At 51.6% G+C, this 17,992-nt stretch overlaps 3 protein-coding genes across 4 annotated transcripts in view; 1 reads left to right on the forward strand and 2 right to left on the reverse strand.

The window, feature by feature from the left end:
• The first annotated feature begins 1 nt into the window (after position 1).
• TMEM140 (transmembrane protein 140) lies at positions 2–14,239 on the forward strand. The gene is made up of 2 exons (XM_081532973.1): positions 2–200; positions 12,743–14,239. The coding sequence occupies exon 2, from the start codon at positions 12,770–12,772 to the stop codon at positions 13,334–13,336; it is 567 nt and encodes a 188-aa protein (XP_081389099.1). The 5' UTR covers positions 2–200; positions 12,743–12,769; the 3' UTR covers positions 13,337–14,239.
• Positions 9,545–17,853, reverse strand: CYREN (cell cycle regulator of NHEJ). Of its 2 annotated transcripts, none has more exons than XM_081532975.1 (3): positions 17,623–17,853; positions 16,355–16,430; positions 9,545–15,144 (listed from the first exon to the last, which is right to left on the reverse strand). In XM_081532975.1, exons 1-3 carry the CDS (start codon positions 17,754–17,756, stop codon positions 14,893–14,895), a joined length of 462 nt encoding a protein of 153 aa, XP_081389101.1. In that variant the 5' UTR covers positions 17,757–17,853; the 3' UTR covers positions 9,545–14,892. The 2 variants fall into 2 exon arrangements, with proteins under 2 accessions (XP_081389101.1, XP_081389100.1); XM_081532974.1 differs by having other exon boundaries at positions 9,545–15,147.
• Positions 17,826–17,992, reverse strand: part of WDR91 (WD repeat domain 91) — a 33,773-nt gene continuing 33,606 nt past the window's right edge. The window contains exon 15 of the mRNA XM_081532970.1: positions 17,826–17,885. Within this exon, the coding sequence (XP_081389096.1) occupies positions 17,862–17,885 (24 nt within the window). The 3' untranslated portion in view covers positions 17,826–17,861. The remainder of the gene's footprint in view (positions 17,886–17,992) is intronic.

Consider the following 17,992-nt stretch of genomic DNA (forward strand, 5'->3'; position numbering starts at 1 on the left):
CAGAGAGCTGTTTACTTAGGCACGACGTGCCTGCCAGCCAGTCATAAGCCCGGGGCTGCATTGATCTGCCGGCCCCTCTCCACCGGCCTGGATTCTGGAGCCTGGACGCTAGGAAGCCAGCGAGAGAGAAGGATCCACCGAACCTGATTTCCTGCTCCTCCTCTTGAAGACTGCTTTGTGCGTTCTGCATCTTCTTTTCGGTAAGTACCTGCCTTGCGTGCCCAACAGCTCGCCCAGATGCCTGCTACTCTGAAGACAAGTGGGCTTTCCTCTCAGACCCTGCATTCTCGCCATGGATCCCGGAAAACAACCGGTAGTCAGGGTCTGGGGACCACCGCCCCACCCCCATAGATGACCCACCTCCATGAGCTCAGCTCTTCCCCCTCTTTTGCCCTACTCCCTTCAGCATCAGCCTGTGGGCCTCTGGCCTCTAAAGCGGTGCAGGTAATGCCAGTATGACTGGTTAGAAATGCAGAGGAGAGCAATGGGCAGTGGGATTTTGCACCGAGTCTACACAAATAATAATCTATGGCGCATGAAGTGGAAATAGGCGGCCAAACAAAAGCAGATCACAGACTTGCAGTAGCTAAACAGGAATACCATGAGTCCTCCTGAAAATACACACTGTGGACTAAGACTGTCAGAAAGACCTGTGCTCTCAACTCAGAAAGGAGACAATAGGGTCTAAGAGATTTTTAGACCGAGTGTTATTAGACTACATTGCTTTTCACAACTTGATGGAAATTCACGGTGGGATTTTAGTTCTGTTGGTACATATGTTTCCCCTAAAATTTCCAGTTAGCGTCTTCACCTGTAAAATCAAATGCTCCTTGGGAAAAGATAAACACGTATGTATCTGGGATTGTCTTTCCTTCCTCCCTCGTGACAACTGAAGTGCATTTTTCAGTATCTTCTTCCTAAACCTCCTCTCTCCCAAACTCCTGAACCCGTGCCTATGACAGTCTCCTTTTGATTTTGCATAGTCCTCTTTCTCAACACTCTTTCCAGCCAACCCACTTGATTTATCTAATTGCTAACACTGTTTTCTAAATTTCACTTTTACATAAATAGAACACATGACTCTGGAAATATTTTTAATGCGAAAAGAAAAGAACTCTTGCCCATAATGCCCAGAGATACCAGAACTAACATCAACATTTTAGAACATTTCCTTAGAATCTTTCTTGCGGTCACACTGTATAGTGTGATTTTAGACCTGGTTTTTCTAAAGGCTACATAGAGTTTTATTATCTTGATATGTCATAATTTGATTCTAATGTTGCTTCTCATTTTTGGCTGAAGTAATACTATGATAAACATTCCTGTATATAAATCACTAACGGCATTTCTGATTGCTGCCTGACTCATAAGGGAATTAATTGCCCAAAGGGGTATGATGATTTTTAGTGTTTTTAGTGCCTTTTGCTCTATTGCCTCCCAGAAAGTTTGTAAGAATTTCCATATCCACCATTATTCTATGAAGATGCCAGTTTTATTGCACTCTTGGTATCAAGTGTTTTTATCTGCAGTTTTGATAGGGAAACTCAAAGACTATTTGGCATATCTTTGATTATATTACTTGATGTGTAGACTTTTTTTTCACGTTAGTTAATGTGACAGAGTGATTTACAATAAGAAACAGATGTTCCGTCTCTGTCCCCATTTCTAGCACAGAGCTCCTAAAACCCTTGGCATTTTCTAAGTGATAATAGAGGTAAAGGTGTTTTTTTTTGTTTTTTTTTTAATTCATTACAAACCCTTTTCAACCACCTCTGAGTTTATGTTAATGACTAGACTTTTGGAAAGTCCCTAAGGAGAGGGGCTGGTTGCCAGGGAAAACAACCACATGATTAAAGGGTTGGAACCTTCAGCCTCAACCTCCAGGGAGGTGAGAGTAGGTGGAGACAGAGGATGTCACCAATGGGCCAATGATTCCATCGATCACACCTGAGTAATGAAACTGCCATAAAAAAAATCCCTAAAGGACAGGGTTCAAGGGCTTCTGGGCTGGTGGACACATGGAGGCGTCGGGAGGGTGACAGGCCTAGACAGGGCATGGCAGCTCCGCAAACCCTCCCCCCCATCCTCTGCCCCGAGCGTCTTCTGGGTGGCTGCTCCTGGGCTGTGTCTTTTTATGCTGAACCAGTACTCTAATAAAGTAGACTGCTGGCCTGAGTTCTGTGAGCCACTCTAGTCAATTAATCAGACCCTAGGAGGGGGATTTGGGGACCTCCAAGCTGTCGCTGGTTGGTCAGAAGCACAGGTGACACAGGCTTGTGACTGGGGGGACTGCGCCCTTAGCCTGTGGGAGGTGCTACCTCCAGGTAGACAGAGTCAGAATGGAACTACAGGACATCCAGGTGTCGCAGAGAATTCCCTGGTGGGGAAAAACCCTCGCATGTTTGGTGGAGGGTACAAATAAGGAAAAAAGAGGTTTTTACAGTTAACTACTTTGCATTCCTTCTCAGGTGAAGTATCTCTTCACATGCCTCGTCCATTTTCATAGGGATTAAATGTTTTTTAACTTTTGGGCATAAACATTTTTTATATTAGGTATATTAACCATTCCATATTGGTTGCAAATATTTTTCCATGTTCACTGACTTTTAATTTTGAGTTTCTGTTGTATAGAAACGTACATTTTCCCGGTTAAATCCGTACCATTTTTCCTTTGTAGTTTCAACTTGCTTTTAAGCTCAGAGCATTCTTTTTCATTCATAAATCAAATATCTTTTTTCTAGATCTTTTTTATTTTGTCTGCTTGCTCCTTACATCTCACTACTGGGTCCATGTGAAATTTATTTTGGTATGTGGAGTGAGATGAGGCCCTAAGATAGTTTTAACTAATTGCTTCTGCATTAGTTAAAGGAAAGCCCTTCCTTCCACTGAATTATAATGCCACTCTTACGGTGTATTAAGAGTGTATTCATAGGAGTGGCTTTGCTGAGACAGTCTGCTCTCTGAGCCGTCCACCCAGTCCCCCGCCATCCTCTTCTGTGGGTTTCACTTTCCCCTCAGTTACTTCTACCAGGGAGCTGGGCACTGCAGTGACCTCAGTGATCAGTCTACCTTTGGTCTCTTCCAGTGAATTGCATCTTAAAGTAAAGTAATATATAACAAGTATCTTTGGAGGTTTAATCCTCAAAAGCACGCATAGTAGGTTCTATAGAAACTGAGACACTTTATTCTACACCCCTGGACTCACACCTTAGTTTTCTCAGCCCTGTCAAAAGGAAAACTGAAACAATTTAGTAGCTACTTGACTCATTCCTTCACTCACGGGAAAACAAGCCACAGATCAAGGGAGCATAGCACCTCACGAGCAGGGGAGCACCCTTCCTAGGGATCTGGGGCAAGAGCGAGTCCCACAGAGCACTGTAAGAGGTCATATGACTTGTAAGGACACCCCGACCTCGTAGCCAGCTTCCTAGGGAAGGTGAACTGGCTAAGGCTGCTGGAGGGCTGTGAGTGGTGTATGTTAGGTTTCCTTGACAGGTGTTTCTCGCGCAGGCTGACTTGGGTTTAGATTTGTGACCTGGGCCAAGCCACTGGAGCAACCTCATTTTATGAGTCTCAATACACAAATGAACTTTATCAGCCGAAACCTGTGGGCTTTGGGAGGAGATCCCCAGATCTTCTGTAAGGACACAGACCTACTGCCCACTTGGCAGCAGGAGGGAGGTGGAGGTCTGACAGCAGAGACCCTGGCAGAGCAGAGAACACACAGGAGCAGCAACGTCAGCCCCTTCCCGAGCATCCCACCTATAGCATCCCACCCACCGGCAAGCACAAGGCCTCAGTTAGCGTCCCTCCACGAGTGACCAGGGGAAGATCTGCTTTCTGAGGAACGGAGGGGGAGGCCCCAGAGCATGTGCAGCTCAGTTTGTCTGTGACAGGCTGTGAGTTATCTTGCTTGAGTTATGAAGCCATTTTATGTGCGTTACAAGCTCCAGATGAGAGCCGCATCCTCCTGTGTGGGGATGGGGGGCAAGTCCTAGAAGACTTAGCTCCCTCTGGCCAACTCGCAAAATACCTTTGGCAAAACTGAAGGACTAAGGCTTAGTGACGGTCTATCAATCTTCACCACCTCCTCCTCCTCTTTCCTTCTGACCGCTGGGGGCAAACTGTGATCACTAGCTTTAGAGCAGGGCTCCTGGGAAGGACTGCCAGAGACAAGACCCGGCACTGCCCCCACCCCAACTCAGGAGCTCTCCACACCCCCAGCCCCGCCGCCTGGGCATGTGCCTCAGGTTTGGGGAGCAGGGGCTTGAGGTGATGGAGCAGCGCCTGGTGAGGACATAATCCACACCTCTCACCCTGGCCTCCGAGGCCTCAGGGACCCGGGTGCGCTCCCCCGTCCAGCCTCGTCCTGTCCCCTTGGTCAGTGGGCTGCCACCCCGCCCCCAGGCTGTTCCTCTCCCAACGCGGTATCTCTAACCACTGCCCGCTCCTTCTGGAAGACGCTTCCCCTGGCTCTTCACACCCCTCAGGCCTCAGATCAAATGCCCGCTTCACACACAGGCCCTCCCCGGACCCTCCACTGGAGGCTCATCACTTCCTGCTGCCAGGTTCTCTCTTTGACGTCATCCTGTTTATCTGCTTTCCTGAATCACTTCAAAAATTATAATTATCTTTGTAAAAACACGTGCTTGGTGTTTGGTGCCCCAGCCAGAGTGCAAGCTCAAGGAAGGCAGGCCCCTGCTCCGCCCTGCGTGTCGCTGACTGCCCAGGGCCTGTGACTCAGGGGACCATCCCGCATGTGTGACCTCGGGGGTCACAGGATGAAACTCTGGCCTGGTCAGTACGAGGAGGGACAGTGACTCCGGGCGAGTGCAGGAGACAAAGAGGACAGGAGCAGCACAATCAAGGGGGACAGCTGAAGGGACTTCCCTGGCGCCCCAGTGGTTAAGACTCCGGCTTCCAATGCAGGCGGCGTGGACTTGATCCCTGGTCAGGAAACTAAGGGGTCCCATAGGCCACAAGGTATGGCCAAAAAGTTTTAAAAGAGTGACAGCCAAAAGCAGTCACTGGTTTCTCGTACTGTTATCTGTCTTCAAACTCTGCTTTAGATCCTGTGACTTTTTTTTTTTTAAGATTTTTTTCTTTTCCTGATGTGACCATTTTTAGTCTTTATTGAATTTGTTACAATATCGCTTCTGTCTTATGTTTTGGTCCCTATGGGATCTTAGCGCCTCAACCAGGGATCAAACCTGCACCCCCTGCACTGGAAGGCGAAATCTTAACTACTGGACCGCCAGGGAAGTTCCTGGGCCCTGTGAATCTTAGCCCCCTCGGAAACTGCACTGTGAAGTCCTCCCAATAAAAACCAAATGAGAATGGGTCCCAAGGTGCAGGCACTTCCTCATTTTTAAGGATTTCCCCCCCACCACTAAATTTTTTTTTTCGACCTTTGTTCCCAGCTGGATAGTCTGCTTGCCAGCAGGGCTAATGAGCAACAAAACAACTGGACGAACAGCGAGTTAATATTAATGGAGCCGCTGAGACAGTCTATCCCAGCGGCTTGCTGGAGGCGGAGGGGCAGCAGGCGCTCCACTCTGCAGTCTCATGGTGTAGTCATGTTTCTGCTGGCCGAGCTGCTTTATTTACATGGAAAAATTAAATAAATCCAGACGTCACGGTGTTCTAGAAACACTGTTGGCCCGGCTGTCCACACAGCCTCTGAAACCCGGGTGCTGCTGCCGTCTTAACACACTCGGGCGACACTTCTGTGGCCTCGTTTTCAGAAATAAGAACCTGGGCTCACATTTCTGCTGGAGGAAATATGACACATTTCCCTTTCTTCTTCCCTTTTTGTTTGCTTCTGTCAGGAGCCACACCCAAACCATGAACACACTGGTCCCCAGCTGTGCACAGCCAGACATGCTCCCGTCAGGGCCAGCGCCTCCTCTGGCAAGCCGGCTCTCTCATCCGCCAGGCTGTTTCTCTGCCTTCTGCTCCCGTTTTCTCCCCTGGTCTTCGCTCCCTCTCCGTTCCCGCTGCAGCCCCACCCTCCGCCTCTCCTCTGTCTCCCCTTCCTCCCCTGAACCTCGTGGGCAGCCCCACGGCAGGCACCAGTCCACTTGTATGGATCAAATTAGCTCCCTTCGGTCTCACAACCACCCTCAGGAACAGGCCAGCGGGTGCTCTGAGGGCAGGGACGTTGGCGCGGGCAAGCCTGTGACATGCTCAAGGTCACATGCTGTGAGTGACAGGCCAGCGGCCTGAACCCAGCTGGTCTGGCCCTAAGGTCCACGCGCTTGATCGCCACGTCCCTAAGCCCATCCCGGAGTCATCAGCACCAGACACCAGTGAGGCCGGGCCCTCCAGGGACACTCTGGTCGTGAACGCCAGCCCTAGCGTCTCCCCCGGAACTCGCTTCTCTGAGCCTCAACTTCCTCTCCACGATGATAATAATTTAAGTAATACTTACTAGGTTGTGTTCCCCAGGCTGCACATAAATCACCTCATTTAATTTCCCCAACATCTACAAAACACGTTCTATTATTATACCTGTTTTCCAGATGAGAAACCTAGGCAGAGAGACGTTCACGTAGCTGGTCAATGGCAGAGCTGGGATCTGAACCCTGGACACACAGCTTCCACACCAATGCTCAGCCACACTGTCCACAGCGCCCCCACCGTGCTAGATGAAAGTGCTGGGCTATCTGCCCGGCACAGATCTGAGCGTGAGAGGGGAGGACGCGTGCGGGGGCCCGGCCTGGGGAGGCAGAGCTCAGGCTCTGACAGTGATTTCACAGTCCCGCTCGACAGGCCGCACCAGCCTCGCCTGGGGAAGTTACTGAGCCTCACGAAGCCTCTGTTTTCCCCTCTGGAACGTGGACGTGATAACAGAAATGTGTTACAGTCCACATTGGACTGGCACAGAGTAAACACTCAAAAAGATTTTGAGGTCGGTATTTAATCGTTAAGTCCTCAGTCAAGCTAGATTCCTTCTCAGACACCTTCCAGTGATCACAAAGACTTCTCGAAGCAAGTTCTGACCTCTGTGGTCCCCTACAGCTTTCTTAAGTCGTTAATGAGAAGAAAAAGCCCGGGAGATGAATTTGTAGCCCATAACAACCCAAAGACCCACTCATTTTTCTTTCGAGCTTCTGTTCCACAAAACTTGCAAGCTCTATAGCGTCCGATGGCAGCAAAATGATAACACCCAGGTTTTAGCAGGCAGTTCTCAGGGCCGTGGCAGCGACTGGGCCTCAGCCTCAGCCATCAACCACGCAGGAGCCCATCCTTGCAGGTGGCCTCCCTGTCCAACCCCGGGAACTACAGGCTCACATAGGTGTCTGAGAAAGAGGGGATAAGCTTGAGGAAACTGATGTTTAGGAAATGGGAAAAAGAAAAAAAAAAATAAACAGAGAAGGACATGAAGGAAGAGAGCCAGGACAGAGAAGTAGGTCAAAAAAATTAGAGGGGGGCATTTACGAAGCTCTGGGCCGTGGCTGATGTTCACGCTGCATTCAGAGGTTGTTTGGTGGATATTCACAGACGTGCCAGGCAGTGTTGGGGGTATAACAGTTAAAGACAGATTTTGATAGAGACAGACGGCCATAGATTTTTGTCTGACTTGCATAACAGATAAAATTCCTTACCCTCATGAGGTTTGCATTCTACTGAGGGCTGTAGGCGAAAGACAGACAAAGTACTTAGGATGTTAGATGGTAGGAAATGCTACCGAGGGAGAGCAGGAGAGGGGCACAGAGAGAGCCGGGTGCCGTGGAAGAGCCATCACAGTTTCAAGGTGCAAGCCAGGGATGGCGTCACTGAGAAAAGGATCTCTGAGCAGAGACCCAAGGGAGGCAGCAGACACGTGACAACAGAAGAACACTCCAGGCGGGGGAATGCCAGCACAGAGGCCCGAGCTTGTCTCACAGTTTCGGAGGATGCTCAAGAAAGCCAACGCGGCAGAAGCTGAGGGAGGGGGTGGAGAGCAGGAATAAGGGGAGAAGGCGTCCAGGGGTGACAGGGGCACTAACAGCCCTGGGGAGCCCTGCTCCCGAGGAAGCAGGAGGAAGGCCACATTATTGCAAACATCGTCCCGGGAAAGTGGATGCCCACGGCATCCAGAGGCTCCCAGGGTAACAGGCTCCAGGACATGACACGCTTGCCAGGCCAGCACACTGTGTACTTCCCTGGCCCAGGAATTCAGGCATTCCAGAGTCTCGTCCCCACCCTCTGGGACTGAAGGGCACACTTGTAGACACTTGCCTGCCTCTCCCATGGGCACCTAGAAGGGCTTATTAAACACTTCACAGATGAAGGAGAATTTCCCGCTGGTGGCCTCTGATGTGAGGGACAGCGCAAGGGCCCCTAGGATGCACCACTTGGGACAGACATACCGGTGGTGAACTTGGGCAAATGGCAAGAAACTAAATAAGGCCCAACTGTAAATATAAAGTGTTGTTACTGAATATCATTTAGACCTTCAGGCAGGAAGAATGAATTGAAAAAAACAGAATGACATGAGTGACTACAGGGGTGGGAGGGTATTTTTGCTAAGTCAATGTAGAGAGGGAGTTGTGTGGGCATCTCATGTGTTGGGACAGATGGAAATGGGATATGTGAAACCATGATTAGAGCAATGACAAATTGTTTTTAGTGCCTAAGTCACTCTTTGCCACCCCACGGACTGTAGCCCACCAGGCTACTTGGTCCACGGAATTTTCCAGGCAAGAATACTGAAGTGGGTGGCCGTTTCCTCCTCCAGGGGATCTTTCCGACCCAGGGATCAAACCCCCGTCTCCTGCATTGGCAGGCAGGTTCTTTACCACTGAGCCACCAGGGAAACCCTGATGACAAATCAGAAGTTATAAATAAGTACATGATCAGGATTTGTATACAAGGCACATAATGATTAAGCTGGCAGATATCCCAGCATACAAGAAAGAAGTGTCTGGGAGCTGGAGATTGTAGCTACAGACCTCCTCTGTAACAGAAGGTGGATGAGCAGTTTGGAAAGTCCATTCTGACTCTGCAACTAGACAGCGCACACGGTGGACCTCCGGCCATCTGAAGTAAACAAACCAGTGTCGGTGGCAAGAGCCAGCCTCCCTGCGCGGTCAGCCCTTCTCAAGTGTTCCTTACAGTCAGGGGAGAGGCCAGGGCTGAACCCATGCTGGGAAAGCTCCCCGGGCACCGCTCTCTGCTGCCAGGTGTCCTGTACTCAGGCTGCGTGGGCAGCCAGAGGGACTGGCAGGGTGAGAACCTGCCAGGGCTCTAATCCTCCCTCAGACACAACCTCAGGAAGGTTTTGCTCTTTTAACACGAAAGTGGCAAGAACGTAATTTAGAAGACCGGGACCCTATGTCTGTGCCTCTTCCAACCATTATCCTATTGATGTGAAAACTTCAGAGGTGCTTAAACTGAAAAAAAAAACAAACACACACACACAAAGTGCCTCAGATGAATAGTCTGAAGAGTATTTTCCTTCTGGTGACAAATGTGAAGCCACACACTTACTGAGTCCAGATTGTGTCTTGGTTCAGGGGCCCCACTGCTACAAAAGGGTTATGCTTTATGATGACCACTATGACAGCAAAAGGCTAGCAGCCTTTATTTATAAAGAGCTCATGTACACTGACAAAAACCAAAACTAAAAACGATGGAAAAATAAAAAAAGGGACTGACAGCATTCCACCCCACCCCCCGCCAAAAAAAAGAGAGTCAACAAACACTCGAAAATTGTTAAACCTTACTCAACAATAGCAATGCTGTGTCAGTTTTCATCATCAAAGATGAAAAGATGAGAAAATTCAATAGAGGAGATGTATGAGACAAGCACTCTCAAACTTCTGGTGGAGGAATACACTGATTCGCAAAGTCACCGTGGCATTATTTACAATACTGCAAAACAGTGTTGTAAACAGAATATATAAACCGTACACCAAAACAATGTCATAAAACAGAATATATAAACCATACATGACAGTACAGCTAACCAACCCAGCCATTAAAAATATTCTTTAGGAAACATTTCTAGTGACAAAGGGAAATATCCATGCTACAGTGATGTTTACAAAGCAGGATACAAACACACATATTTATGCAATCCCAACTATATAAAACAACATTATAGAAGGAAATGTGTCGCTGGGTGGTTATTTCTACAACCCTGAAGTTATCAACGATTTTTAGTCTTGTCTCCATACTTCCACATTTTTCTGATTTTCTACAACCAACATGCATTACTTTATTAAAAACAGGAAAGACTTCACTTAAAAATAGCAACAGTGACTCAGCAGTCTCCCTTCTGCCTGCTGAGGGAAGCACAGGCTTATCATTAAAGGGAATTAAAGAGCTCACTGTGGTGAGAACAAGATTACAAGGATTGTTAAAGGCCAAAACCAAACAAAAAATCGGGGTAGGCTCTCAGGAAGGCAGAGAAGGGTGCCCTAGGGTTTTCCAACCAAATAACCATATCCTTTCGCGGGGACATGTTTAGAAAAAAGAAGCTAGGCCTAGCCCCCAAGCTATCTGTCCACATCCCGAGAAGCACGGAGGGGACACCCCGGCGGTGAGTGTGGAGCAGACACACAGCACAGCCCCTCACCTCACGAAGCTCTGCCGTCTTGTTAGATGTACATCACATCAGTACGTGTGGTACCTAAAGAATGCTATGTGACATTTTCACTCATTCAAAAAAACAAAAACTTCCTACTGTGTATCAGGCACCATTCTGGGGATAAAATAGACGGACTGTTCCCCAGAAAGATTACAGCAGGGGGAACACACACATCCTGCCTTCAGCTTCATCAGAGTGTGGGCTGAAGTAGTCTGAGAAAGTTGGTGAAAAATCAGCAGGACCCAGAGAGGCAGATGGAGAAGGCAATGGCACCCCACTCCAGTACTCTTGCCTGGAAAATCCCATGGATGGAGGAGCCTGGTAGGCTACAGTCCATGGGGTCACTAAGAGTCGGACACGACTGAGCGACTTCACTTTCACTTTTCCCTTTCATGCACTGGAGAAGGAAATGGCAACCCACCCCAGTATTCTTGCCTGGAGAATCCTAGGGAGGGCAGAGCCTGGTGGGCTGCCGTCTAGGGGGTCACACAGAGTCAGACACGACTGATGCGACTTAGCAGCAGCAGAGAGGCAGAAAACAGGGAGTTGGTGATGGACAGCGAGGCCTGGCGTGCTGCAGTCCATGGGGTCACAAAGAGTTGGACACGACTGAGCGACTGGACTGAACTGAACTGAGGAGGGGCAGCAGCTGAGGGGATGGACGGTCAGGAAGGGGGATGGTGGGCAAGGGGCAAAGCAAGGGAGGGAAGGCCGAAGGGAGCAGGGCCTGCCTGGAGAACCCAAGTTCAAGTTCTCAGTCACCCCAGACAGTGGAGCTGGAACTGAATTCTATCTGCATGAAGGGCTGAGAGGAAGGAAACCAGGACTGCCACCCACACGTCTGCTCAGGGGCCTCTCAGCTCCAGTTTTATTTTGTTTCATTCTCTATTGAAAACCTCCAAAAGGTCAGTGGAGAGAGGAGAGGAAGTCAAAAACAAAGGCTCTGGGTGCCTGGGGAGCTGCTGCATGAGGCGGCTGTACAATCTCCTCTGAGAAGCCCCAGGAATCTTTTTGCATTAAGCTTTTTTTCAAGCCCAAGTGGAACAGGCTTGAAACAGGAGAAGTAAGCATTTATACACAAGCAACCCAACTCCCAGCCTACTGGTTCCTGGACCACTGAGGCAAGTGGAATCTTATTTCCCACTGCACAGTGGTATAAATCTGGATTCCAGCCCTGGAAGTCCAATCAACACCCCGAAATTCCTACATCCATCAAAAATTTAGATACAGGCTTTTACAAACATCTGTTAATATGCAGAACTGTGCAAACTATGTTCCTGTTGGCAATTTTTCCCATGCCATGGGCTGGACTGGTTAAAACTTCTCACCCTACCAGTCTAACAACATGGACTAAACACATAATTTTAATATTTGATACATCTTTCAAATCTACAAAGGAGTTGCTAATAAATCCTTATTCTCATCAGCTGCCTACTGTAGACTGAACGTCTGTGTCCCTCCAAATTTGTGCACTGAAGTCTAACCCCCAGCATTTGGAAGTGGGGCCTTTGGGAGGTGATTAGGGCTAGAGCAGGGATTCACAATATCCCCTCTTGAATAGGCTCAGTGCCCTTTAAATAGAGGCCCTCGAGAGCTCCCTTGTCCCTTCCACCCCACGAGGACACAGCAAAAGGTGGACCATCTAGGAACCAGGAATCGAGCCCCTACTACACCCCGAATCAGCCAGCGCCTTGATTTGGGGCTTGCCAGTCTAAAATCTTGCCAGATTTATTAACCAGGAAAATAAATCTCTGTAGCTGACAAGCCGCCCCATCCACAGTCACCTGCGGCAGCAGCCTGCACAGGCAGACACTACCCTCCCCTACAGCCTGTCCACACCCTGCCCCCTCTCACGGCTTTCCTCTGTCTTTCCACATGCAGGATGAGTGTGGAGTGGTCAGTCACACCCTCCAGCCAGCATGGGGAAAGGGCAGAGGCTGGGCCTCTCAAGGGGGCTTCCAGAAGCTGATCGTCAGGGTGGTCCCCAGGGGCCACTGCTGGCCACCACTCCCTGCACTGCCCACCACGACGGGCAGCCGTGGCTCATTTCAGTTTTGTCTTGAAGGGAGCTGGCCACAATTTTCTGTGGAATTCCAGAACAGGAGCTTAAGAAGCTGGGAGGGAGGCAGGGCGAGCTGGACATTCACGGTGTGACTTCCCCTACAGGGACCCAGGAGGCGCCCTGCGAAGGGCATGAAGATGATTGTCCTGAAGTCAAAGCGGCGGAGCCAGCTGCTGTTCCTCGGCACAATGACCCTCACGATCACGGTCATCTGCCTGCTCTTCTTTGCTCTCCTCTGGAAGGCCGGCAACCTCGTGGACCTGCCCAACCTCAGGGTCGGCTTCTACAACTTCTGTCTCTGGCAGGAGGGCGCCGGCGCCCTGCACTGCTACCAGTTCCCAGAGCTGGAGGCCCTGGGCGTGCCTCGAGTGGGCCTGGCCCTGGCCAGGCTCGGCGTATATGGGGCCCTGGTCCTCACCCTCTTCGTCCCGCTGCCTCTCCTCCTGGCCTGGTGCAATAACAACGAGGGGGAGTGGCAGCTGGCCGTGGGCTTCCTGGCCACGTCCTCCGTGCTGCTGGCCAGCGGCCTGGGCCTCTTCCTGACCTACACCTGGAAGTGGCTCCAGCTCTCCCTCCTGGGACCTGGGTCTCTAGCTCTGGGCGCTGCCCAGACCTTGCTCATCCTCTTGCTTGTGGCCACAGCTGTGTTCCCTCAGAGGGCAAAGGACAGGAGCTGGGGAGCTGCTAGCTTCGTCTAAAGGCTTACGTGATCGCAAGGGTTCTCTTTGAACTGTGCTCAGAGAAGGCTGCCAGAGAATGCACGGGCTGGTGCGTCTTCTCGGCCCCCCTGTTTTACAGCCAGTGCTGAGCTCCAGCTGGAGCAGACTGGACCCACCGCGGAGGGGGTGGGTGCCCAACGTCAAGGAGGGCAAGACGCAGCGAGGGCAGCCAGGGCCCCTTTGGCTTCTTAGGATAGGGTGGTCTGTCCTTTGGGACTTCCAAGAACACCCGAGAACCACGTAGCTCATTGTCGCAAGAATTCCTGCTTTAGTTAACTGACCTGAGCAAGCCATTCTCACTTGATCCTCAGAACAATGGGGAGATAAGGCTTCCTGTCACTGGGGCCAGATTTCCAGGATAAGCTGCCAAATGCCAGACGGGAACCCGGTGATGGTTTATGAAGGAACGCCTCGGTGTCCCCAGGAACCCAGCCTAGCAAGCTCCCCATCTCCATTCGAGACAATGCTCCCAAAGGCCGAAGAGTGATCTGAGGGATTCACAGAGCAGAAAGGCACGAGAACAGTCTGGCGGTTTTGAACGTTCCTCGGAGAAGGCTCCTGGACGTGAAGACAGACAGAACAAGGGTCTAACCACTATGTACAAACAGACCACTCCCAGCACACGACCTAGGTGTTCAGGAGCCCAGTACGCCAGATGCCCGGTCAGGAGAGGAAGATGAACGGGACTGAACCGGCCCAAGTCCATGTAAACGCCGCATCCCCTCCGCTCTCACCCTGCACCGGGAAGGGTACGAGCACCACTCACGCACGGGGGCACTTTGTGTATTCTTCAGCATCTGTTACACTGACAATCTGTACAGCACGTGATCGCCTCATCCCGTGCCTGTCCAAAGCCACACTGAATACAGGCAGAAACACGGACTCCAGTGTGATGTCTCGTCCTCAGTGTCTCTTTGGGGCTCCTATCCCACTCTTACTTTCTAACTGCCGAGGGACCAAGGCCGAGGCCCAGAAAGGTGGCAGAAGGTGGTGGCCGAGGAGAGGAGGGCTGTCTGGTTGGTCGGGAGGCCTCCCAATCTGTACATGGAACCGCAGGCAGGCTCTCAGGGGGGAGCCGAGCCCTGGGGGAAGGTGTCTAGTTCAGGGTTGGACCAACAAGCGCTCACTGACTGACTAACACGCAACGGAAGCTATTTTAAAAATAGGCTTCCTCCTTAAGGCAGCCAAACCGTAGGAATTTCAGTATACTTAGCAGCCATACTTGTTTTTCCTTGAAAATTATTAAGTTGACTCTCCAGTTCCAGGAAGTTTGACCCCCATGATCTCATTTCCCTGGAACCAGGTACCTGAATAAGACAGTGTCGAGCTCCCAGGCCCCTGAGCAGGGAGAGCAGAGAACAGAAATTCTGGGGGGAGCTCGTTTTGATTCCTCACTTTCCCAGGTGAACCCACCCAGCCCAGGGAGGCTCGACGCTGGAAGCAGAAGCTGTCACAGTTTCAGGACAGCACCCAGGCTGAGAGGGGAAACCCAGCTTCCTTCAGCCGCTGAGCAGAAAGTCCTGGAAGTTTGTCCCTTAGCTGAAAAAGATCTCCCTGACGTATTTTAGCTCGTCCTGGTCTTCCTCGAGGCTTCTGCTGCAGGCCGCGTCAGAACCCGCGGGCCCTGGGGCAGGCCTGTCTGCCCCACGGTCCTCTTCCTCCTCACTGTCCTCGCTTCTGCTCCAGGGGGGACTTAGGGACGGTGGTGCTGGGCTGGCCGGGGAGCGCTCGGGCTTATCAGCGCCTGCCAGAGGTGGCGGCTCCAACGGCTTTTCCTGTTTTCGGTCCTCCTGAGCAGAAGAAACGGCAGGCAGAAGAGATGGGTTTTACTTCCCTAACGTGCAAGGACACAGAATGTACCCAGTAGCATCTGTAAAGCCAGCGCTGGGGGCCGGGCCCTGCTCCCAAATCACAGATGGCCCCCCCTCCCTTCACCCGACTCTGCCCCTCCCCGCCCTCCTTCTCAGACAGTGCAGAAATCAGGACCAGCAGGGTGAGCGGCGGGCAGGGGCCTGAGGAACAGCAGCGCAGGGAAGACAGGTGGACCCAACGGACATGGAAGGGCAGGCTGACAGAATGGAAGGAGCGCAGGACGCAAACCCTGAGTGTGGGCATCACTCACTGGGACTAGCAATAGTACTGACCAGCAGGTTACAGCAAGCATTAAATGAGACAGGAATATATAAAAGGCCCGAGCAACTCTCAGGGACTTCACCACTCGAAGGTGGGACAGCCATCAGCCGCTTCCGGAAGCCAGGGCTTCAGGGGCGACATGCTAAGGACGGCATTCAGAAGTCACCTCGCCCAAAGGAGACCCTCAGAGAACACGAGCAGTTCACGACTCCTGTCCCCTCCACCCGCCACCAGCAGAGAGTCACCCGGACAGGTAGGGCCCCCTCCCCCTCCCTCCCACGGCCACGCCCTCCAGGTCTCCAGCCCCAAGGGCCCTGCGGGTGCACCCCTCCCCTTGAGCGGGCTGCAGATGAGCGGGCTCCCGGCTGCCAACAGGCAGGGCGCCTCTTTTATTAGCATGAACCAGGGCCTGGTCTACTTTCTGCCTGCCAGGAGTCTCCCGTCATCAGAAAAGGCACAGCTGGGCTTCCCTGGTGGGTCAGTAGTGAGAAGTCCACCTGCCAAGGCAGGAGATATGGGTTCAATCCCTGGTCCGGGAAGAACCCACAAGCCTCGGGGCAACTAAGCCCACGTGCCACGACAACTGAAGCCTGTACGATCCAAGGCCCACACGCTACAGTCACTGGGCCCAGGAACCACAACTACTGAGCCCATGCTCTGCCAACTACTGAAGCCCATGTGCCCTGGAGCCCGTGCTCCCCAACAAGGGAAACCACCACAATAAGCAACTCTCTCACTGCAACCAGAGAGTAGCCCCTGGTCCCCATGACTAGAGAAAAAGACGGAGCAGCAGCGAGGACCCAGCACGGCCAAATTACATACATAAATAAAATTTTAAAAAAGAAAAGACACAGTTGACTTTACCTCAATGAGGATCCCCAGAGCAACGTCGACGATTTCGGCTTCATTCATGCAGTACACAGTCCTCATGGCAGGAAATCTGAGAGAAGAGCATGAAGTTAGAGACAGGCACGAATCACCAGGAGGAAAGAATGAGACCCAGAGTCGTATCTCGGGGCCTGTCTGCCAGGGCTGAGAGCAGTAGCTTCCCCAGGGCACTGCCGTGGCTTCTGCATCCTTGGAACCAGTGACTGGCACAGGGGGTTCTTGGGGCAACCGTGGGGGCTTCCCACCGTCCATCAACTCCGCTAAGAAACAGGGTGAGACGGCTGGTTCCTGAGACACACACGCGCGTGCGCATGATGCAAGAAGGACAAACAGGCCAAGACATGTCTGAATGCCACCCCTCACCCCCATGTGTGAATACATTAAGGAGGGCTTTCCCTCGTGGCTCAGTGGTAAAGAAACCACTCACAATGCAGGAGACCTGGATTCAAACCCTGGATCAGGAAGATCCCCCGGAGGAAGGCATGGTATCCCAGTATACTGATATACTGATAACTCCAGTATCCTTGCCTGGAGAATCCCCATGGACAGAGGAGCCTGGCAGGCTACAGTCCACAGGTTCGCAAAGAGTCGGACACAACTGAGTGACTAAGCACAGCACAGCAAAGATCAGAAAGCAAGGCTGGTCAATGAAGAAAACTCAGAAAGGGAAGAGTCAGAGAGGGACAATGAGCGCCTGAGACTACGGCTAGGAGAGGACAGGGGTTCCCCCTCCCTGGCAGCCTGGAGACCGCCGCCACTATCATCAGTCAACCAAACTCCCCCCCGCCCCTCACAGCCTCTGATTTCCGGCCGGCCTGGCAACCTGCGGCTCCTCTGACTGTCCCTGAAGATTTATCTGCAGGAAGATGGGGTTACCTGGTCCACCTACCCCCTCATTGGATGGTCACAATTTCTGCGGCAAATGAAGATACTGGCAATTAGGACAACTGGTGTCTGAGAGCTTGGCTGAGGTGTGTTTAACTCAAGAGCTGGAGCCGCTATCTGGGAGCTGACCCATGAGGGCCTGAGGGTGGAGATTCACCGACAGAGACAGAAGCCAGTGTCAGCCTGGCAGGGCACAGCCACCTGCAGTCTGCGCACCCTGAGAGTGGATGAGACGTCTGTGGACTGAAACACCCTCCACCTCACTGCTCCACAAACACTGGACGGCTGGGCGCCAGCAACTGTGAGGCCTTCAATCCCGCCCCCGTCCTAATCCCCCAGGAGGACAGAAGCTGCCCCACCTGGCTGCAGCCGCTGGCACCGTGGCTGTTCTCCTCTTGGGGGTCTTCACCTGTGCTGCTCTCTTTTCAGCCACCTGAGCTGTCATCCATGCGGGCAGCACCCTCTTTTTATTCTCAGACTTTAAGGCTTCCATCTCTTTAGTCTCTCATAAAGAGGAACCAGGGTCCAAGCTTAGTGACTTCAGGACAGCAAATCCCACTCTCTCATCACACACCAGGAACCGTAGGTCCGTTCGTCGTCAACAGGAGTCCAGCTTTAATTCCTACAAAGAACAAAGTCCAGTGAATTCTAATAAATGAGAGTATTCCCAGGCATCAGCCACAGTGACTGGTTAGGGCAGGCCAAAGGTGAGCAGGGACAAGAAGACTC

The sequence above is a fragment of the Giraffa tippelskirchi genome, chromosome 10 (genome assembly GCF_054371585.1).
Source record: "Giraffa tippelskirchi isolate mGirTip1 chromosome 10, T2T-mGirTip1v1.2.pri, whole genome shotgun sequence".
NCBI lineage: Eukaryota > Metazoa > Chordata > Mammalia > Artiodactyla > Giraffidae > Giraffa > Giraffa tippelskirchi.